General features: G+C 33.2%; 2 protein-coding genes and 1 long non-coding RNA gene across 8 annotated transcripts; 1 reads left to right on the top strand and 2 right to left on the bottom strand.

Moving 5' to 3' along the window:
• Positions 1 to 274: 274 nt before the first annotated feature.
• On the bottom strand, positions 275 to 22,063 carry LOC121264395 (tyrosyl-DNA phosphodiesterase 1). Of its 6 annotated transcripts, XM_041167552.1 has the most exons (17): positions 22,040 to 22,063; positions 6,186 to 6,287; positions 5,895 to 6,077; positions 5,532 to 5,801; positions 5,216 to 5,383; positions 4,929 to 4,989; positions 4,232 to 4,308; positions 3,877 to 4,134; positions 3,332 to 3,421; positions 3,057 to 3,191; positions 2,646 to 2,795; positions 1,724 to 1,827; positions 1,400 to 1,453; positions 1,226 to 1,316; positions 977 to 1,057; positions 706 to 856; positions 374 to 632 (listed from the first exon to the last, which is right to left on the bottom strand). In XM_041167552.1, the coding sequence occupies exons 1-17, from the start codon at positions 22,052 to 22,054 to the stop codon at positions 535 to 537; spliced, it is 2,088 nt and encodes a 695-aa protein (XP_041023486.1). In that variant the 5' UTR covers positions 22,055 to 22,063; the 3' UTR covers positions 374 to 534. The 6 variants fall into 6 exon arrangements, 5 of the variants coding, with proteins under 5 accessions (XP_041023485.1, XP_041023489.1, XP_041023487.1 ...); XM_041167551.1 differs by lacking the exon at positions 706 to 856 and having other exon boundaries at positions 275 to 632; XM_041167554.1 differs by lacking the exon at positions 374 to 632 and having other exon boundaries at positions 706 to 906.
• On the bottom strand, positions 7,049 to 11,122 carry LOC121264397 (chaperone protein dnaJ 50). Its single transcript, XM_041167556.1, has 10 exons — positions 10,877 to 11,122; positions 10,714 to 10,776; positions 10,551 to 10,617; positions 10,343 to 10,402; positions 9,300 to 9,350; positions 9,107 to 9,187; positions 8,567 to 8,679; positions 8,229 to 8,346; positions 7,944 to 8,070; positions 7,049 to 7,537 (listed from the first exon to the last, which is right to left on the bottom strand). The coding sequence occupies exons 1-10, from the start codon at positions 10,993 to 10,995 to the stop codon at positions 7,434 to 7,436; spliced, it is 903 nt and encodes a 300-aa protein (XP_041023490.1). The 5' UTR covers positions 10,996 to 11,122; the 3' UTR covers positions 7,049 to 7,433.
• Positions 20,355 to 22,700, top strand: LOC121264398. The gene is made up of 3 exons (XR_005940490.1): positions 20,355 to 20,847; positions 21,208 to 21,264; positions 22,621 to 22,700. It is a non-coding gene; the product is annotated as an uncharacterized LOC121264398 (long non-coding RNA).
• The last annotated feature ends 895 nt before the right edge of the window (positions 22,701 to 23,595 follow it).

Genomic DNA, 23,595 nt, shown 5'->3' with positions numbered 1-23,595 from the left:
TATTCATGCATGCTTGCGTGGTTGGGGTTTGCGAATAGGTAAACAAACAGTACCCGATATTGTCTAACTAGAGTCGAGATTCGTGGTGATCCTGCCTAAATTCCCTTCATATTGGCTCTGAAATAAAATAGAGAATTTCACCTAAATATTCTCATCCAACGGGCGACTTTATCAGTGCCAGCAAGACAACTAAAAGAAACAAGATGGCTAAGTAGTCACTAAGAGGGGAAATGCAAGAGAACTAACCTGGGAAGAGTAAGCAACCATGCATAAATACAATAAATTATCGTTGCATTTTCTGCTATGATTGATTCACGTTATCTTAACCACACCTTACAAAGAACTAATGAGCGAGCCACTTGCCAAAAAAGGATTTATGCATAAAAAAAAAAAAAATAGAAAAACTCATCTAAAATGAGTACAAATCTAGATTCATGGAGTCGACGACCCCATTTTATGATACACATCAAATGAAGATCGAGAACCAAAAAGAAAGAAACACTAATGGAGTTCCTTGTATATACATTAAAGATGTCAGGAATCTTGAATAGAATACATCTGTACTTGTCGTGGCCAAACTTGACCATAAACATCTTTCTTAGTATATTGCCGGTCCCAAGACCAGGGTACATCTGCAGAGGAGATAAAGGAGTTTAGATACATGTGACCCAAAAACAAAGCAATGGATGAGGAACAGAGCAGGACCTTCAGGAGTGTATGGTTGAGGAGGGAGTTCATAAGGTATAGGCAATGGAATTACTTCAGATGTTGGGTCAGAATTCCTACTTCCTTGCCAAGTTAGGGTAACTTGTGTCGTTCTTGGTACTTCAGAATTTTCTAATAATCTGCTCTTATCCTGAAACTCACAGAAACTTTCTTTTGGCCAAGATTCTTCCTACCAACACTCTGAATAAGGCAGTGCAAATTTAAAGGCAGTGATGACTAAAGAACTCACAAGCTAGGATGTTGTCATTACCTCCATTACATCACCATTACTTGTACAAGAAAATTCAGAACCGTGTCTTTCAGTAGAAGATGGTAAAAATAGCACTCCCAGCTGAAATGATAACAAGAAATGGTAGAATTACAATGTCAATACTTCAGTTGGAGTAAATAGTAGGAAAATACTCAATGATTTGCAACGGGGCCAAGACCTATAATTAATGTAGCGTTCATCTATATCTGAACCTAATATTTCAAATAGCACCAATACCGATATACATACCTCATAAGATCGGATCATCAACTGGGTATTATTTTTCTGGAGGGCTCCCCAGGCAGCTTTGCTAAGATTTGCTGAAGTCAGCAAAAACCAACTGTTGGGGAAAAGTACAGGCTCATAGTTCATGCTTAACATATAATAAATAAGCACAAATAATAGGCAAATACGAACACTTACGCAAGTTGCTGACCATTATACCGGGTGTATGTCTTTATATGTGGCATTGCACGACTGGAATATTGACAAGAATGATTGTAGATCTAATTAATAAGTATACTTCAAAAGAAACAAAAGAGAAAAAAGAAGGAACATCAAGTACTATGAACCAGTGTGCCAGACATTATGACATATCTATAACATGTCTTTACGCCCCCACCCATAAAAACAGGGGGATGTATAAAATATGGATGGTTTCTTGAGTTAGAAGTTCAGTAAATGCTCTAAAGTAACAGAATGATAAGTAAATAGTTCAAACTTTCTCTAGTAATAAGAGATACACACCAGCGACCGGTGTGGCCTGCCCTCCACTTTGCCCAATACTTCTTCAAGAATTCTTTCTCCACATTCTTCAGTGGACTTGGAATGGCATTTCCAGCTGCATAACCCTGGGGAGAAAGAACCCGTGAAAAATAAAACATTCAGAAAGTATAGAAATGGACTGATAGATAAAACTCATAAGCAATGTATACTCTAAAATTTGCATGACAGAACTGGGGCTCATCCGTTTCTGTCACAATTATTTTCTTGATACACAAATTGAAAAAAGTCAGTCAACTTGACTCATCTTTTGTGAGTTCAAAATTACTTGATTAGGCCCTGCACATTGGAGCATGAGTAATGAGAACTCCATGTATTCAGATTATATCCACTTTCAAAATTCTATAACACGAGATCATTAGTTGAAAAGAATTAAGGTATATAGATTCACTTTATTTTTCTTTTTGTTGGGGAAAGGTGGGGTGTGTAAACTAAGTTCACATTATTACTTAAGTGAGCTGAATTTCTTTGCACAGATATCAGAGAATTATTCTCTTCCAGGAAGACATATACAATTGATTTTTATGATATCTGAACAAGTTTGACAGCTAGGAACAATGATGTGTCAGCATCGCAAGATCCTTGTATTACAATTTTTTGAAATGTTCAACGACAGGTATTCTTAGGATTCAACCAAACTCAACCCTTACCTCAATCAAGGAAATTATTTAGACAATTTCAGAATATAAGGTGTTGAGTTGGTTGGCCATTGATTTTACATGGGCTGTAACTCTTCTGCATTCATCAAGCATGAAACTGTCTGTCTAGAATGACTGCTACGACAACCAATACTCAACAACCAATGTCCAAAACCTGGAAAGGGTTTTGGAGGAAACCTTACTCTAGCAAGCAATAAGCTCAACCTGAATAACCTACTTGGTAGTACCTCTAAAGAGCATCTGACATCTTCCACAGTAGGCCATATAATGCGTGGTTCCCCAAGACCAAGTGGTGTCTTATCTTCTGAGAAGCCCGATGACATGGAGGAAGCCAGCTCAGCCAGCCACTTCTCATCCAAAGAACCGAGGGAAGAGAACTGCAATAATACAGCATAATTATAAATCATCAAAATATCCATTGCCAACATTTATGCACATAAAAAATTCAGCAGAAAGGAATTGAATGAAAAGACTTGATTCAGAACAGCATAAAACAGGGAAACCAAATGAAGGAAAACTTCAACAAATACCATGATCTCTTATTTGATTTCTTCACCTACTAACTGAGAACCATTAGGATTGACATCCACTGTCAAGAACCACATGACCATCATACGAGTCAAGAATTCTAACTATACCTGATAAGCAAGTGGGGACTTTTTAAATTCTTTATCAAAAGTACACTCCTGGAGAACAGTTCGTAGCTTCATGTGTCCCCACTTCTTCAGATTGGTACCCCTGTGATATCCAGGAACAGATGCAATCAATCTGACCTGAAAAATGTGCAAGTAGTTTTATATGTCCACATATAATGATATCCTAGACACAAGTAGATACTATTTTAACATCATATCCTCCCAACAGAAACTAAGAACAGAAAAAATTATGACAGATTAGGGAATAAAAAATGTACCGCCGCATTGCTATAATCAAACTTCCTAAAGAAAGTTGGATTGATATTGAAGTTTCCAAGGGCTGGTAATTTGACAGAGAATTCAGGCCACTGCATCAATCAACCAACGAAAAAGACAAGATTATTACGCTTAATCTAGATGGCAGCATCAATAAAGAGAATACAAAGCCTCTCACAGGTAAGCAAAACTCCAAATCTACTGGTTGGACAAGCATATGGCGTGGAAGGTGCACTGTAAGTTTTTGAAAGAGAATAAGCTGAGAGCATAAACAAATAAAACGCCCCAAGGCAAAAGCAAGGAAAGTTAAAGGAATAAAAAGAAAGCGTAAGATTTATCACACAGTTAAGGAAGTCCATGACATAGACATTATTTTCACTGCAGAGAGCACGGAGTAAAAAAAGGGAATGGTAAGAGATTCATGACATCACTTCTATGTCAACATCATCTCAAACAACTAGGAGAAATATACAGGAACTTCATCAAGAGAGCCAAACAAGATCTTTAGGACACCATCTTCAACGTAACAAATTATATGTGTTATTACCTTCAAGGCACTGAGATAATCAATCAAGTCATTTTCAAATCCACACCCTTTGCTTGGGCTATTTTGATCTTTCCATGGGAAGTCTTGCATCCACAAACCCTGACTTTTGTTGTTCCAATCTACATATATTAAATTTGCTGTGTGTACAATAATCCTCACTCCCTTAGGATAGACAAGAATCATGGCCTTTGAATGGTGAGTCCCAAATGAAATAGGTAAGGGTGGTTTATGCAGAATCCAGTTTGCAGGCTTATTTCTCTTGAAAATAAACAGAGTAAATGAAGTTAGTGTCTGCCCACAAAAATAAACCCCCAATGCATAATGGACATTGATATTCATTAGAATAAAAGTAAACCTTCATATGATCCAATGTGCCATCACCTTCTCCATGAACTACCAATACATGAGGGATTTTTGCAAGTGCTGGACATGCTACACACACACCAAAAAAAAAAAAAAAAAAAGCATAAAACAATGCACTACTACACAAATGAGTGTATGCATTGGACCGCACCAAAATGCAATCATTAAATAGCTAATAAGATGAGCTTATGACAAAACTACAACAGGAACCATATCCATTAAAGCATCTTAGTTCAAAATGAATAACCTAAAGTGTGAATATTACTTGTAATATTGGCAATAACTAAGATACCTATATGTGTAGCAGTGAAATACAACCTATAAACAAATCTATTAAAAGCATCAGGAGAAAAAGCAATTCTCTCTTATCAATAAAACTACCAGGTAATAACCCCATAACCAAGGGCAAATTAACAAGTACTCCAATCTGAGTGCATAACTAAAGAGTGATACAAACATGCAAATAAATTTACCTTTGGCTCTTTCAACTCGAAACTGAGACAAGGGAATTGGATACAGATGTCAGACATTATTGGTGAACGTACGTACATTATTTACATACTTCTAAGAACCTAAATTCCTATTTCTCAATAGATTTCTTTCACTGCAAGATGTTAACCCAGTCTAGCTCAGACAGACAGGAAAGTGGAACTAAACCAAGGATAACAACCAAAGTGAATAGAACTCACCGGGTAACAACCAGTTGATGTCTACCATGTAATTTGAAAGGATAGCGATGAGAATATCCCCCTACCAAACAAACAAGAAATCAGATAATTTGCATGCAAATCAAGTCAACAATCAAATACTAGTGTTTTAGACAATCCATTATTTCTTTCAAAGTGATAAAAGCACCAAAGATTAAATTGGAAAATTCTCCTTGAAAATAACGCACAAAACTCTACGAATTAAGCAGGTAGATACTGGATATGCAAAATTTTAAATGTTGGTTTTTTTTATTGGTGAATGTTGTTACCTGAATCACATCACTTAATGAAACACAAGAGGTGTTTGCCCATGCTGGCAGCTCTTTCACTTGCAAGAGCCGAAAAGTCCAAGGTAACTTATCATTAGAGACATGAAAATGTCGGATAGCCATCTCATTACTCTCTCCCTTAGACTGGGAGTGCCCTGAATTTCCAATCTGTAAAATTCAAACACAAGTAAGCCAGAATGTTTCTAGCAAAAACCAAAAACACGGAAACTGTTCCCAGTTTTTGTTAAGAACAGAAATCAAATAAATGCCAAAAGTGTAAATAAAAGCACTACTAAAACAAATGCAAATACAACACCTGAGATTTGGTACCAAAGGATATGCGTTCAGATGTTTGATGCGGCCTCCTTCGACATGGTTCCTCTCCTTTACCGAACTCTCTTGCTTCATTCCTCTTATGGGTCTGACGCAAAGGTGCGTTTTCGTCACCACCCGACGATACGTACTTGAAAAAATGATGCCCTGGAATCAGCTCTATAATAGCACCGTCTGAAATGGTAGCGCTTTCTTGAGAACACAACTTCCTTCTCTTATTCCCGGAATTGACCACAATGGGATTCGTACCCTCCTAAAACATTCCACCCAAATAAACCAATCCAGCACAACAATATAAATTTACGGGAATAGAGTTGTCTTTGAGAAGAAGTAAAGGGCTACTCACCACAAACAAGTTGGCGGAGGAGCCATCGGCGGAAGCGGTTAGAGTGATGTGCTTGCGGCTGAGCCGCTTGTCGGGCACTGGGAGGTTGTTGCGGCCAATCAAGTTTGCGCCCTCAGAGAGGGTGAGCTTTGGGATTGAAGCGTCTTCGACAAGATTTTGCATAAGCGGAACCAAATATCCAATCTATTATGTGTAACAAAACGAGATTGTTATTATCATTTTTTTCAATCAAGATATCATTTACACATGCTAATGGTTACTGAAATTTCAGAGAAGGGAAGGGAAGAGGACCTGAGACTGAGCCATTAGAGAATGCTTGTTAGCATGAGATCGAAAGAGCCTCAGAGAGGATTTGGGAAGGGTATCGTTGGGGAAACGAAGAAAATCGAGCAGCTGGCCAAGTGGGCTCGGGAGTCAGGGGTGCTGTGTTTTTTTTTTTTTTTTTTTTAATAATTCTTATAGTGGTAAGTCTCCTGCGCTTCTTAAATCAAAAGCGAATAAATTTATAATAGAATATGATATTTATTTTATTAACTTTTGATTATTTTCACTGATTATATAAGTGAGTATGATATAATGTTTTAGAATGGAATAAGAATATTATACAAGTAATTTTATTTTCAAGTCGATGTATAGAATACAGTATTCACATCGCTTAAATGATAATATTTGATTTGTAAGAGTTAAATTTTAAAACTTATCTTTCAAATTAAATTATATCCTATAAATATTTTATTAAGTGAACTCTACATGCAGTTTGGAGAATATAATTTTTCAATATATTTTAAGATAATAAATTTTCCAGTAACCATACCGTCTGGTTGTTTTGATTTTTTCTTTTCTTGGAAGAAGTTTTGTTTCGTTCTTTTTCTATTCCCCCTTCCTTTTAAATGAAATGAATGAATGATATACGTTTTGTCTGGACAAAGAAGTTAAAGAGGATTCAACAATTTCAACTCCATGCGTCTCTCACCATCGCCATATTTGAGGCGTATGGAGATGTCCTCAGAAATTGACAGCAATACAAATGTTACTTGTATACATCGATGTCAGAAAAATGACGAAAAATAGGGGGAAATGGGCACCATTATACTTCGACTCGCCAACAGAACAAAATTTGGTATGCGCATTTAAAAAAAAACATAACAGGCTAATAGCAATATAATGGCTTTCCCAATAATCAGTTTAAAAAGTATCATCACCAAACATATGTCAGAAGCGAAACAAAGAGAGGGAACAAGCCTGCCAAGTTACCTCAGCATGCCATGCCACCCACCTAGATCAGCTTGAAGAACTTCATATCAAGATCGATTGACCCATTAAACCAACTACACATAAGCTCACATCTGAGATTCTGAAGGCTTAAAAAGGTCGGTAAGTTGGGGGTTCAAAACAATGATCCTACTCTGCCTTTTTCCTAAAAACCAAATACTACTGTTTCTGTTTCTTCGCGCATTATGGGTAAACTCTTCCGTGTATGTTTGACTGGTATCAGAAGTTTGTCGTTGGTATTTCAGAGTATAGCAAAGCAAAGCCTGTTTATCTCCTTCGCTTTGATTCTTTCCGCATCTCAGATAGGTAGCTCTCCAAGTTGGATTTCTCCCATAAACGTCTTTGAACAAGATCTTCCTTTGTGGAGTCATCTGATAGAAACATACAAATATCTTAATTTCTATAACTTTTTTAAGTTAAGGACCCTCTAGGGCACACAAGTACAGCGTGCAGGTGCAGTATCAACATGCGTGAAGTCTGGAAAGAACTTTATATATATATATATATATATATATATATATATATATAAATATATAAAGTTTTTGATATATGTAAAATATCAAAAATTACTAAAGTCAGGAAAGACTGCAACCAACAAAAACATAATGGGGAGTTCTTGTATGGGTCCAGCCTTTTGTTTTTTCTTTTTCTTTTCTCTTTTTTTTTTTTTTTTTTTTGGGGGGGGGGGGGTGATTATAGATGATATGGCGCATTGCACTCTTTGTTTGGCACACGATTAGCATATGTATATATAGATGCAAATTAGATCCAACGTACCAATATTTATCCACGCATCAAGAGGAACTCCAAGGGACCTTTGTGTAAGGTAAGATGCATCTTCCCAAGAATATGGAGCTTTTTTCACCTTGTATCTCCAAAACCAACAACCAGACCATAACAATAGCTGGATCGGATAAAAATAAAACGCAAACATCAATTTTGGCTAAATAAGCTAAGATCAGCATCTATTCATGAATGAAATAGATCAACAAGAAACCATAGCCATTGCAGTTACTGTTGAATAATACACATTAAAAAAAGTTGCAGTAACAGCACTACAACCTTTCCAATTGTATAAGGTAGGAGTAGGAAACGGACACCAAGAAGTCCCCAGATGGAGGGCTTTTCGGCTCCCTTTATCTGCAGGTCAAGATCTTTGCTGAAATCTTCTTCCATTTTTCTGCAATAAGAACACAGCCCATTTTGTTGTTACCATAATTTGAGAATCATAATATGCAAAGCCCGATACAAGGGGAGTACCCAAAGAATAATCCTAAAAAAGAAGCACATGGGAGTTTGAAAGGACGAGGTGTCCACATTGATTGACACATCATCAAGAGAAGAAAAGGACATCCATGAAATCTTATTATTAACTCTCAAAGAACTTTTGACAGTCATACTTATTCGTCAGCTTGTGAGTCTTCTTCTTATTTGTAGTTCCTCCACTACGCTCAAGTTCCAAGGCTCGTAACCTATTTTTGTAAGCGGGTGTTTTCTTGACCATTTCCACAGCCTAGAACAAGAAGAATTCAAAATGTCATAGGACTTGTCCGAGCATTTTAATATGTGATATTAAAAATAATTTTCATTGCAAAAAAATCCCGCCAAATACCCTGCATAATATAAACGTGTTCTTATCCTACAGCTAACTTATATAACAAAATTTATACATTGTATATGTTCTATATATAGTTGAGTTTAAATGCTTACCACTACCATTCGTTGAGGTCTATTCAGAAAAGACGAGAATAAAGAGTTCTTAAGTAACATCAAGTAACATCAGCCATGACAAGTAATACTGCAATGTCTTAAATTCAGATTACTTTGAGTTATGCGAGCTATACTAGCTTACCAACATTCGGCATATCCACCAAACAATCTCACATAAAGATGCATATGGTATCATGTTTTCATATTTGAGGTATCAGATATCACAGTACCTGGTTATACCTTGTCCACTGATTGAGATACTGAAATCCAGAGAGAACCAAAAGAAGGCCGACCAGGACAGCACGGGGATCCTGGCAGGAAGATGCATAAACCAACTTAAGGACATTTTGAATGGAATACAAACCTTAGTCAACTTACTGAGACAGAATACTGAGATACCAAGACGAATGAAAAAGTACTCACTGTTTTATGACCATAATATGCCTGATAGTAACGAGCTGTATTGTAAAATACCTGAAAAGAAAATGATGACAGTTACAATTCTTTCAATGAATATGTAAGGTTCAAAGATTCTGCTATTCTAATTTTGGGGCATTCAAATATTTCCTCTACAAAATGGTAGGAAGAGAGGTGCTTATACAGTGGCAGGGAGCAAGTCCCACAACACCTTTGATGATCAGACCAAGATTTGTACCAGACATAGTCCTTCCTAGGCCAGATACAAAAGCGTGCCTTTACAACAAAACTTACACGAATGTAAACAACAGATGGTACTGGTGTACTACACTATTTTCATGAAGGTCATCAATATCACACAGATATTTTTTTTGATAGGTAAACCATTACAGGAATATCACACAGATATTGACTAAAATAAAAGCTGAAAGAGGGAGAGATGCTATTTCTTTATGGGCAAGACGGAGCAATGTTAATTAGAGAGGCTCTAGCACTAAATTATGTATGCTGACTCCCTCAAACTGCTTGATTTTATTGTAGACTACCACTGCAGCATTTGCCAGATTATAACATATACAATTATAAGACCCGTACAGATTGAATACAATGTCACTAAGCTAAGGACTAAGCATATCAAGCACTATGTTCAAAGTTCAAAGTTTTCTGTTGTATACTTCATGTATACATGGGCTTCACCCATACATTCGTTTCTAATAAAATTACTTCTTACTTATCAAAAACAAAAAAAGGTTCAAAGTTTGCATAACAACTGTCACAACGTCTTTTTGTGGTCGATAAAAACATCTTATTGAAGGTAAGCAGTCTGTGCGTAAACACTTTCAAACAAGGTTGGCTGTAACAAGCAGCAAACCAAAGCAACACATGAAAATATAATACACAGCACCCACACACGAACCATAACACTAAGATTGTTCGAATGCTTTGTAGCTTGTTTATGAATGGCCAAGTCACCTACTAAGGGATTATTCCAAGTCTCTAACAAAAAAGAGTTAGATAATGTTCTAATAAAATCATTATGGTCTTTTTACCTCCTCTGGATGTGCAATTGCATAATCGTATTGCTCCCGCGTCGCTTCGTCCTTCAAAATCTACAGCAGCAATAAGTTTTGCGTTTTCAGCACATATAAGCACAGAAAGTATGGCAACATATATAAACTAAACACAGCATCAAAACAAATTCAAAGGATAGTTACTATCCGATTTGAACGAAAAAAATAGGAGTAAGATCTGCCGTACCTCATAGGCATTGGCAATTTTGACAAAGATCTTTTTCGATTCAGGATCCGGGTTTTTATCCGGGTGACTGAATTAAATCAAGATTAATAAATGAAATTCCAGAATTAGAATAAAACCGAAATAAATAAATAAATAAATAAAAATAAAGGCATCACAAACTCACTATTTCAGTGAGAGCTTATAGTAAGCTTTCTTGATTTCCGAAGAATTGGCACTCTGTGAAACCCTAAAAACGCAGGTTAAAGATAGGTTAGAGAAGTAACAATGAGAGAAAAGTGGGGATAAAATGGGGATCGGAGAGGAAATTTAGGTGAGCTTGAGCTGACCCTAGGAGATCATAGCAATCGTCTTCGTCGCAGTAGATCGCCATTGATGGGGAAAGGAGAAGAAACAACATTAGAACGGACATGACTGCGAACCACCGAATTGTTGCTGCTGGCGCCATCGTTCTTGCTCCGGAACAAAGACCCTCGAGATTTCCCTTTGAACATGCATCTCAGATTCTCAAGGTCGGAGTTTCGAAAACGAGGGACTCTGTGTAGCACGTGCGTTCCATTTCCACGTGGGAAGCCCCATTACCTGTTGACATAAAAAAATAAAATTTATATAAAAAAATAAAAATTATTTTTAAATAATAAAAATTATTTTTTTTATAATAATTATACGACATCTATATAATTTATGAATATATATAACATTATTCTTAAAGATATGACTTTCAGAATTGATATCAATGATTAACGAGTCAGATTCCAATACGTGCTATAAAAATATCATCCCATCCACCTTATTATAAATTTAAAAAATTCAAAATTCAGGGAGAATATAAATAATAAAATGTATAAAGGTTATTAAAAATTTTAAATAACCAATTCAACAATTCTTTTTTCTTAAACACTAATTACCTTTTATAAATTCTCTAGTTTAATTTTGTGTTGAGTTAGTTAATAAATTTTTTTTTTTATTTTTTGTGTTAATAATGTCTATATTTTGTTTCAGTTTTTCCTTATTTTTTAATTTTTGGATTTTGAAATTCTTTTGAGTTTTTAAATTTATTATAATTTTACTTTTGAAATCTTTCTATTTAAAATCCACTTCGCAACTGTCTGATTGTGGGTTTAATGGATTTAGATGAAAAGATTATGTGTCGTTTGAATGATGAATTGATAAGAAATGAGTTGATATAAAAGTTAAAAATTAAATAAAATATTATTATAATATTATTTTTTAATATTATTATTATTTTGAGATTTCAAAAAATAAATTATTTATTATATTTTATGTAAAAATTTAAAAGAGTTGTAAATTCAATGATCAATATGCTAAAATTGAAAACTCAGCGAGAAAGAAATATAAGTAATGATACTCTTCCGATCTTATTTACAACTTACTTTAAACAAAGAGCAGTTATGTAAGTTAAAGATTTAAATAAAAAAACTTTAATATTTATTTAAAGTGACGTTATTATATGAGTCTATTATTAAAAAATTAATTTTTTTATGTAAATCTCGTGTTTTATTCATTCTTTTCAAAGTGATTACGTGACGGTTGTATAATTCACAGTTATAAATATTTTTTCTCTTATATTAATATCTCGTTTATTTTTACAGTTCATCTTAACTCTTCTCATCTAATCTAATTATTATAACTTTTTCAAATTCTTACACAAAATAAAATAAACAATTTAAAATTTTCAAATCGAAAAAAATAATAATATTACAAAAATATATTTTAATAATATTTTATTAAATTTTTAATTTTCATCTTATCTCATTTTAAAAAAATAAATGAGGCCTAAGTTATGCGATAATTGAACCGACTTAAAAGTAAAATAAGTTATTTTAAACTAAAGAAAATATTGCATAGAAATAGAATTTTAGGCACCAAATCTAGGTTTTAAAAAATCAATAATCGGCAGGCTTTGATTAGTGTATTCACACCGACTAGTTATAAAATATATTAATATAATTTACATAGAATTATTTGATTTTTTTTGTACCCCTACAATGAATTGCACGAGTTGGGCCCAACTTTGATTAGATAGGCCTAGGGCCCAGCCCTAACAAGACGATTTGTTTTGTTTTATTTTTGTCACGATTTGTACTATGTTTAGTTGGTAGTTGCGACAATTGGTCTATAAAGACAGAAAAAGATAGTGTTAACTCGATGTTGAATGTATAGGGCGACGGACCACTTTAGGCACCAAATCTACTGTAAAAAGAAGAGAGAGAAAAATAATCAGTAATTGGCATGTCTTGGATTCGGATGAATCCGACCCAGATTTTACGGGCTCAACATCAATTGATTTGAATCTGTGCATGTCTGCCTGTCGGGTTTTAATAAATCCATCGATACTCCCATCACTTTGCTTTTCATTCATTTTGAATGATTCATAAATTGAATCCCATCACTTCTAATGTTCTTTCAGACTTTTTCTGTGCGTTTGGAGGGAAAGAAAATCAACTTTTTCCTATGAAAAAACATGAAGACGGGACTCTAATTATGGTGAAATTTGTCCAATACTCTTGTTCTTGGGGGTGTTTTGTGTAGTGACATCCGTGTGTTGATTATTGAAAGCTACCATGAAGTGATAAATTCCACGGCGTTGGAGTGTCCCTCACCAAGAGAGTCTATCAATTTTTTTTTTTTTTTTTTTACCTAAATGTGGCTTTTTTTTTTTTTTTTAGCATTTGTGTTATTTTTAATATCGTGTTTTTTTTTTATTCTTTTGCATTTTTTTTAAAATACCCATAAAATGCTTTAAAAAATTAAAAAAAAATACTTTAACACATCTCCATACCAAGTATTAGTGACTTCTCTCGTTGTGAGTATCACCATCCTGACTATATTAATCTGGGTCGATCTAGTCACACTCTTGAATGATCAGGACTAAGATGGTATATGTTTTAATTTTTTTTTTAATTTCTTTGGCACGTGTCATATGATCATTGAGATAGAAAAATAATTTGTTCAATCCTAAGATATGGAAGTTTCGCATACTCTATTTAAAATAATAGACAAAAGTGAAATCCACAGAAAAAAATCTATGTTTTTAATTATATGACCCGCTTTTTTCTATATAAATACATGTGACTTACATATATTAAAACTGTATATAATATTATTCCGTTGAAATAACGTGGCATAAGAATATGTATTAAGTATTACGTATTAAGAAATATTAAGATACCAAATCAATGAATTGAAAAAAAAAAAAAAAAGAAACGTTAACTTAAGAAAACTAAAACTAATTTTTCTTTTAAAAAAACTAAGAATTAAAAGAAACTACTATGTTTAGAAACAAAAAGTAGAATTCCTCCTTTTTGGATGGGGTGGTTGGATATTCATCATTTTAGATGGGGTGGTTTAATATCCCATCTCTTTTGGAGGTGGTGGAGGGTTTTATCTCTGTTTATTATAGAGAGTGATTATTCTCTTATAAGAATTTCTAGAAATTAAGATAATGTCCATCACAAAAAAATTTGTGTGCGGAGAGACGTATAACAGATGTGTAGTTTGACTCATATTCAAAGTTTTCTCTGTACTGACTAGTCACAACTGTAATTTCTTTCATGAATAAAATGAAGTCTATTTTATATATAAAAAAAAGAGCTAAAATTTAAATTCTTTCAAATTACAAACAAACTTTGATTAAGAGGGATTGAGAGGGATTTAAAAAGACGAGGATGATTGGATGATTGAGAGGGATTTAAGAAGATGAAGATGATTGAGGGGGAACTTTCCACCGTACGACATCTTCTCTCTACAAGGGCTGGCCTGAGGCCATGCCATCCGGGAGGCGTCAAGATGGTACCACCAGGCCCGATTCCCTAATTTTCACAATTGTTTAAAGGAAAACACTAAACCCACAATAATGGATCAATCCCAATAGTAGGTCTCGATATGTGTTTTTTTTATTCAATGTTTAAGAAAGTGTCTTTTAATAATATTGTGTATTTTTTTTAAAAAAATATTTAAGAGTATAAAAAAAATGTATGAAAATAAAAAATAATAATAAAAAAGACAAAATGGCATTCTAGGGAGATTTTGTTGGGCTACACCTCGGTAGTTGTAGCGCAACTCTTGTTTAAAATAGTTTTTTTTTTCGTAAACATTTAGTCCATTAATTTTTTTTAACTTGAGTTTAGTTTTATTAATTCAAATTTTAAGATATTTAATTTCTTTTGGTTTTTTAAATGTTCTTAAATTTTTTTTATAATCTAATATTTATGGCATCTCAATACTCGTAACCTTAATCATTACTTGACATGTTTGAGGATTGAATTTAACACGTAATATCTGACACACCAACTTGATTTTGAAGGGATATATCTAGTGGCAGAACTAATAATTTTTTTTGAGGGGCTAATTTTTTTACCGCATAACACATTTATGTAAAATAAAAAGATTAAAAAATATTTAAAACATAACAATATATAACATTAGATATCGATAATTTGCTACATAAATAAATAAATAAAATTTTAAAAACACAATTTAATATATGTTTCAGAATTTTGACGATAATGTTTTATGGAATAATATATTCTTCCATTATTACTTATGTAATGGAATATTTAGAATTTATTTTCTTCATAGAAACTATCAAGTGATTTTTTAAAATGTCATCTTCTATTCTAGTATGTAAGTAAGTTTATTAAGTTTCATGTAAAATTTAGATATTTTCTTGTCTTATTAAACATATAATGCTATAATTGAAATCTTAAATAATTTTTTTTTTTTTTTTTGCTCAATGAAGTCTAGAGGATAAAACCTCTTAACTAATTCTTATATAGATCATCAATCGTAAATGATTTTTCTTATATTTTACTTTAGATTCCATATTAAGAAGTTCAATATTGTATAACAAAAAACTTTAGGACCCATATTAATTGATTATTTCTCCTAAAATTTGTTTCATTTCATTTTGATGAGACCACATCCTTGAAAATAGATAATATATAGAAATTATACAAAATTTTGAGACTATAGGAAAAAAATTGGAAAGAGACATTTATAGGTATTTTGAAATTTTTAAAAATCTTAAAGAGCATATAGGGATTATAATTTTTTTTTTTTTGGGGAGGGGGGGAGGACATTTTATATATTTATAGAGTTATAAATAAAATCTAGGGGTGTTCAAAAAATCTTGGGGGCCTAGGCGTGGGTTCGCCACCAGATATATCAAATATAAAAATTAAAAATAGAAGCCTTACACCACACACTTCTACCTAATAAATATGTAATTTATCATTTTTATCATTCTATATTAATGTTTAAATATGCGTATTTAAATAGAATGACACAAATGATAATTCACATATTAATTAGATAAATGTATGTTGTGTAAGATTTTCTTGTAACAATTTGTCATATCATATAATATAAAGCAGAAGCACAAGTAGAGAGCGATCTAGAATTAGAAAGAATAATATTATAAAATATAAATAATTTTCATAATTAATAAACAGATCTAAGAATAATTTTGAGAATTATAAAAATGACTTTTGATGAGCACGAATCCAACAATCCACGTGAAGTGAAGCAAGTAGGAGGGAGTGGATCATATCAGACGAATTTGCCCTGTATCGGCACTTCAATGTGAAATGCTAAATTGAAAAGGTCCAATCTTGTGTGCATGTGCATCACAATGATTGAAGATATATATAGACGAGCGCGACTTTGGAACGGTCATTCTGCTCATGGGGCTTTAACAACCCCCAATAATAGCCGGCCACATAAGCAATACTCCACGGCATATTATGGAACTTCTCACATTCAATAAAATTAACGTAAGTAAAGGGCCAACAAATCAAAGCAGTCCTAATCCAATTTGTAGTGAACTTTGGAAACCCATTCCGAAGAAAGTTCAAGAAGTTGAAAACGATTAAAAAAATCACATTATAATTTCCTCACCTTTCTAAGCAGCCAAACACACTGTAAAATATCATATATGTTCTCAATATTTCAACCCCTAACGACAAGTGTACGAAATAGCTAATAACGACTTTTAATTGTAAAGACAATGGTTGTGGTGTGCTGATGGAAGATTTACATCTCCCTGGTGTGTGGTGTGGTTGTAAGGAAGGAAGAGCTCCTGTCTTGTTCTTCTTCTCCTGTAAGTGTTTGCTCAAATAACCTATTGAGAGAAAAACCACACCACTGTCGATGACCTCCAAACCCATTTTCTTCTGCACGTTCTCAACCAAAATTCTATATATTCCAAAAACTTTTAATGGCTAAAAGCTGCTTGTACTTGCAATTGCTAAAAGTTTTGGGAGAGAGCGTCTTGGGCGAATTTTTGGAAGAGAGAGTAGTTTTGGAGGGTCTTGGGCAACTGGGCAAGGCCGTGAGGTTCTGGAGGGAGAGTGTCATGTGTTATGTAGTTCGATGTAACTGTCATAGGATGACGACATGGCAACCATTCAATGGAGGGTGTTTTTAAGACTTTAACAGAAGCACCGATTAGATGATATTCTCTATATAAAATAGTAGTACGATACTTATTTTAAAAAAAAAAGTAAATAAATATAGAATTTATATAGAAAAAAAATATTTTAATGATAAATAATTGCACAATATTTACAGTCTATAACTATAAATATTATTTCTCTATATAGAAGTGGTGCTCAAATAAAAAACAATTAAGGACTCCCAACAAACACAAGACCTTTCATTTTATTTTTGGACTCTTGAGTCGTAGAAAAAGTGAAACACATGAAGGGATGAAGAGGGAATTCTAGTGCTCTTGGGAGCTCAATCCATCTCAATTTATTTCACTTCATCTCAATAATATTAGAACACAAACTTTCAAATAAAATAAAAAAATAATTTAATTTTTTCAAATACCAATACACAAATTATATTTTAACAATATTTTAATTTTTTAATATTTTTATTCAATTTTTCTTTCTCTCATTTCCTAAAATCTCATAAAATATTTTAACTTAAACTATTTCACTACTATTCACATATTTGTAATCTCATCTCAATACCCAAACGAGCAATAAAAGAAATACTTTAGCCACAAAATAATTACACAAATAAACTTATAAATTGATTATGCGGTTTGATGTAGTACGTTAGATTATAAAGTTATTTTTCTTATAAAATAAATCTAATAGATCACATTAAATTATGATAGTTTGTATAAGAATTTATTTTTGTATAACCTATTTATATCTGTCATAGCTCTTTCTCTTAAAACAATTTGTATGTTGGGTTCGGGTTTTCTTACAAAATCACTGTTAACAGGTATCCATAATTTAAAAAAATATTAAAGAAAAAGATTCATATTTGAGGCTTAAAGAAAGGGGCATGCATTTTCTAAGATGGATCGCTCGTACGTAACATACGACAGTTCATGTAATTAAAAATTGAGGAATAATATTTAGAAAATGGAGCAAATACACATATTAGAAGAGATAATAACTAGTAGTATAAAAATCTGGTTACAAAATCAGTTCGGGATATAATAAGTTGCTAAAATTGTATTATATAATTTTGATTAGCATATGTACATATTATTTTTCTCTATCAAAGAATCTGTAGTTAAAAAAATCAAAATTAAAAAAAGTAAACAACATAACATGCAATTAAAATTCAATGTATGAAAGTAATTAAAAAAGTAAGATACATATGTCATATAAATAATAAAATAAACTAGATTTTGCTAGATACAATTATAGGTTGTGTAAATGCCATGCATTTATTTTGAAAAAAAAATTATGATCTACTATTAAAAGTTAAATTTTTTTCATGTGAATCTCATGTTTACTCAATTTTTTCAAAAAAATATGCGGCACTTGCGCATTCTCTGAATTTTTTATGAGATCTCTTTATAACTTAATCGTTTCTTATTTGATAACATGGTACGTATACATCTAAACTCTCTTGCTCGAAAATAATGTCGCACTTTTAAAATTATTTACATAAATATTTATGTTTTTGATTACGTAAGACTACCATAATTTTTTTTGGAGAATGATCAACATCAATGATTCAATATATTTATTAATAAAACTCAGAGTGAAAGAACACACAAGATGGACAATCCTCCCTCTCCATAGAATCATCCTTAACTCTAAAAAAGTTCTTAGCTAATCAGTGAGCCACAACATTGGCTTCTTTTCTAACGTATCTAACAAACCATTGATCAAGTTGTAGAAGCATATTTTTCACATATGTAATAATCAGACCTACACTGTTACAAAGAGAATCGTTTTGCTTGATGCTATTAATAACCTGGAGAGAGTCATCTTCCAAGATAATCCTTTTAAGTCCAGCTCACTGTAAAAAATTATTGCTTGAGCCAGCAATGGATTAAAGAAAAATTTACGTTGCATTCTTTTTGTAGCCAGAAAATTACCATCAGCATCTGATCTTACAATATATAATACCAATAGCTGCATCCAATTAATCTTTAATAATTCACCAATAGAAGTTCCAACCTGCTATTGGGAGATAAGGGATATAGCTGCACATGGAATAATTGCAATGATATTCCACGATTTTAAAAAGTTTGCTTAAAATAGATAAGATGGGTCTTCCATACTTAAGAGTGTATAGCTTGGGTTGGTGTGAATTTTCACTTGCAATTATTGATTTTATTTTATTGATAATAATATCTTTATAATAATTATAATTTTCCTCCAATGAGGTTTCAATAAATGTTAGAGGTTTTTTTTAAAACAATCGAGGCCAGAGATTTGTTAAAGATCTATGGAGAAGGCCGCCGGGGCAATTTCCTTTGGACCTGACTGGAGTATTTGTCCGGCCACATGAAAGAGACTCGTAGAAGAGTGGCTCTACAGCCACCGCTAGTTTTAGGATTTTTTTTTTTTTTTTTACATATATGTCTTTTTTAATATTTTTAAATTTTTTTTAAAAAAATAAAAAAATCACAATATTATTAAAAAATACATACATAATCATTAAGTAAAAAAATAAATAAATAAAAAATTGGGAGCGGGGGCTACCAACCAGCGAGACATATATCATTTTCGTTTCAATAGTTCAGCTGGCATGCATGAGGTATCCTTACTTGATTTATATATAATATTTTTTTATAATATTTTATCTAATTATATTTTAAATGAGAAATATTTTTATAAAATATCTTATAAAAATAATATTATTTTATAAAAATACTTTCATTTTATAATATTATTGTGTAATATATTATATACACTACAACAAATGTGAGCTTTTCTCACGAATTCTTTTCCCACGATCGTGGTAAATAGTGTATTGATGACATGAAAACTATTCATGAAAAAAAAACAAATTTTTTGCCACGAGATCACGTTGGCAAGTAAAACTTTGTAAGAAATAACTTTTTGCCACAACATCAACGTTTTTTGCGGCGATACCGCAAATAAACTTTCCAAAAATTGTGTTATAGTCATTTTTTGTGACAAAATTGTTAGCTATTTTCGACGACGCGTTATTTCTGAAAATAATCTTGCTTGCCAAACTTTTTTTAAATTTTAGGTTAGTAGTATTTGTAGTGACATTATTAATTTTGCGGCGATGAATACCTACCGAAAATAATAACAAAATTAAATATGGTCTTTTCTCGTGAAAATTATTCGTAGGGAAAAAAAAAAACCCTTTTACCATCAGATTACACGGTGGGTAAAACTATACATTGTGGGGGAAAAGGATTTTGCGGCGAGAAATTTACAGCGACATTTTATCGCCGCAAATTAGTTTAATCTTCACCGCTATACCAATTTGAAGACCAAAGATAAAGCACCTAAATTAAAACCTCACTCTCTTTTCTCCCTCACTTCTGTTTTCCCTCTCTCCTCCCTCCCTTTTGCAATCGACGGAACCCTTCCCCTCTTCCCTCTCTTCTCCTTCGGCCATAGCCCAACAGCCGACCACCACTGCAACTCCGCGCCACCACCACCTCGCCAGCGACCACCCCTCGCCGAACCCAGCCTCCCCATTATGCCTATCTCTCTCCCTCTCCTCCTCCCCCAAAACAAGCCTCCTTCCTTCTCGACTTTTCCACATCGCCGTCGCAACCCGCACCAAAGCCACCGTCGTTCGTTGTCGACAGCACTGACAGCCCCTCACAGGCTCCCTCCGTTCATCCCCTAGCTCCCCCACGATCTCTCCCTTCCCCGTAACTCCCTCTTTCTCTCACGGGTCTCCACCACCCAAATTCGCTGCCAAAAGCCCACCTCTCCGCTACTCCCTTTCTTCTATGCTGAGCACTCGACACCCCCAACCCTAACGCCTCTCTCAGCCCTTCCAAACAGCCCTTGCTCAGCATTTTTCCCACGTATTTGTAAGTGTTGGATTTTTAAGATCTTATGCATACTGAATGTAATATGAGGTTTAGATGATTAAATTTTGTGTAATGGGTTGTATTGAACTCAAGTGTGAGGTGATAGAATATGTATATTTATGTTGAATTGGATTACATGGGCGACACACATGTTGATATGCCTTATAAATTGAGTTATGTATATGAGTGCATATTGATTTAGTTGAATATTGAATTAATTGGATGTTGTACAACCTGTTTTGTGTGCAACCTGAGATTGCTTATGTGTGCTCCTGAATTCATTGAGCTAAAATGCTGTGTTGTTTCACAGGAATTCACAGGAATTGAGTGTTTATGAACATTGTCATGCTTCTTTTACAGGGTCTTCGTGTTGGTGTCAATTTGGCTTTGGCCATTGCCCTGCACAACATTCCAGAGGTATGTGTTCTCTGATTCTCTAGTTCTTTATTATATCTGTTTTGTGTAGAGGGCCATTGTTTCTTTTGGATGCTTGCACTCTACTATGATAAAAGTAATTTATAACTTTCATTTGCTAACAAATTCTAGATTACCATATTTACTATTAACACTTTAACAGTCCAGTCCTTCACTTCTTTTTTGATGAAATTGTGTAAGATTAAGACGATACTATGGAACTTTTAGTGTTACTTTATATATTGTTTCTTAGTGAGCTAGAAGTTTAACGATTGAGTGTTCTAAAAGCCACAAAGATGAATGAGTTGGTGTTCAAGAGGCAAAATGAACTAGAAGATCCATCAAGCTACCAACCACATAGGTAATCTAATACCTGCATTTAAATCTTTGTAATATAATTTTGTATATTTATGACTTGGATGTACTCATGTATATCCTACTCATATAATTTTGTTCTTATATAGTAAATAATTAAAATGATTATTGATGTAACCTTTTTTATGGGGAACACTGATGTTGGGAACACTAATAATGTCAAGTGGAGAACGTTTCACTGCATAATTTTAGTTTTGATTTAACTTAATACTATCCCTATGATTATGGTGCATAGTAGTCTTGTTTGAACAACTGTAACAACTGGTATGACAGTCCTCTTTTAAAATTCAAGGATCATGTGCTAGATACTGTTTGACCAAGTGTGATGTTAAACCTTATTTATATAAGTTGTGCTGTGCATATTTGCTTGTTTCTTTTTCTCATTGTCCTTATTTTTTGTTACAATAAACTGCAGCATCTGAAGGAAGAGCTTGTAAGAATAGATGAGAGTTGGGCTACAGCATGCTTTGATTCATTACCTCATGTTGTCCATATTTTGACATTGAAAGATCGTGAATATGAGATTGAGTCAGTAACGTTGCATCACCAAGTTGTTCCCTCTTAGATCAAATTGAGAACATAGCCAAGGTTTGTCTATACCTATTTTCAACTTTCAGATAATACCATATTCTTATAAATTCTCAAATACCTAATTTCCATCCCACGCTTTAAAACGTTATGCCTACACCTTTGTGTTTGGATCTTTTTGCACTTGAGTTATAGTTGCCTTTTTTATTCATATCTAGATGTAGGCATGTATATATCAGTAGATGTATTGCTATGCACACATTTTTGCATGTTATGATGTGCCCTTACTCAGTTATTCCAACCTTGTCTTAGAAAATGGAAAAAAAAAAAGTACTTGTACCATGACTTCATCATTTATAAACTAGCACAACAATTATTCTCTTTTATTTTTTCTGGATTTCACAGTTTGGTGATTCTGAAAAATTTCCATGTTCTGTACTTGAAACTTTGGCTCAGGTTTCAGCTCATATTGGAAAGTTAATTGCTGACAAGCAGTTTTATGCTGCAATTCCATGTTTTGTACTTCAAATTCTATGTTTTCTAGTATTTTTTTTCTTGTAATCCCACTTCTGTAAGGTTATTGTATCTTTTATTTGTTTTTTTTTTTTCAATTTTTGGGGGGTGGGTTTGTGGAACTTTTATGTTTCTTAAGTTACATATAAATACTTGATTTGATGTTTGGTGATCTAAATAAGTATAGTCATTGTGTCTTTCAAGTTTCAATAAAGGCTCAAGTCATCGGCTCACTACTTAAGGGGTTAAGGTCAATACTATATTTATAATCCACTATTTTATTCATCTTGTCGTATCTCATTCTACCTTTAGGATCTTTTTTTATGATTTTATTGAAAGCTGCTTTGATGTTTACAAGATCTGGCAACATTATCTTGACCACAAAGATTACATTCTGTCCCATTGTTCACACAGCTATTGAAAACTCTCATTTTTACCATCATTTTAACCTGAAAACTAGTTATATCACTTTGATTTGGGGCTTAGTTTAGAAGTATTGGGGCTTAGTTATATCACTAGTTATAATATGTCGATGGTTCTAAAGTGATTTTTTTTTTTTTTTTGGTTGGTTGGACAATAGCCTATTTGGATGGAATGGAGTGGATGGAATGGAGTGGCTTCACTTGTGTTGATGTTTGAGCATGGAATGGAGTTGGGATGAAGATGAATTGTTTTGAAGTATTGGGATTAAGTGATGGAGTTGTAGTGAGTTTATAAAGTATGATGATGATCTTGGTTTAATAGACAAATTTGTGTATATTAAATGTACTGGATATGGATGAAGCTTGTAAAAATAAATGAGTATTTTGAATGGATTGTATGTTGATCTTATAAATCTTGAATGGATTGTATGGTTGTGGTTTTGTGGACTCATGAATTTTAACTTACAATGTTTTGAGGTTGTGTGGTGTATGTGTA

This window comes from Juglans microcarpa x Juglans regia, chromosome 5D (assembly GCF_004785595.1).
Source record: "Juglans microcarpa x Juglans regia isolate MS1-56 chromosome 5D, Jm3101_v1.0, whole genome shotgun sequence".
NCBI lineage: Eukaryota > Viridiplantae > Streptophyta > Magnoliopsida > Fagales > Juglandaceae > Juglans > Juglans microcarpa x Juglans regia.
The sequence above is the reverse complement of the archived record's forward strand: the minus strand, read 5'-3'. Positions and strand labels throughout refer to the sequence as shown.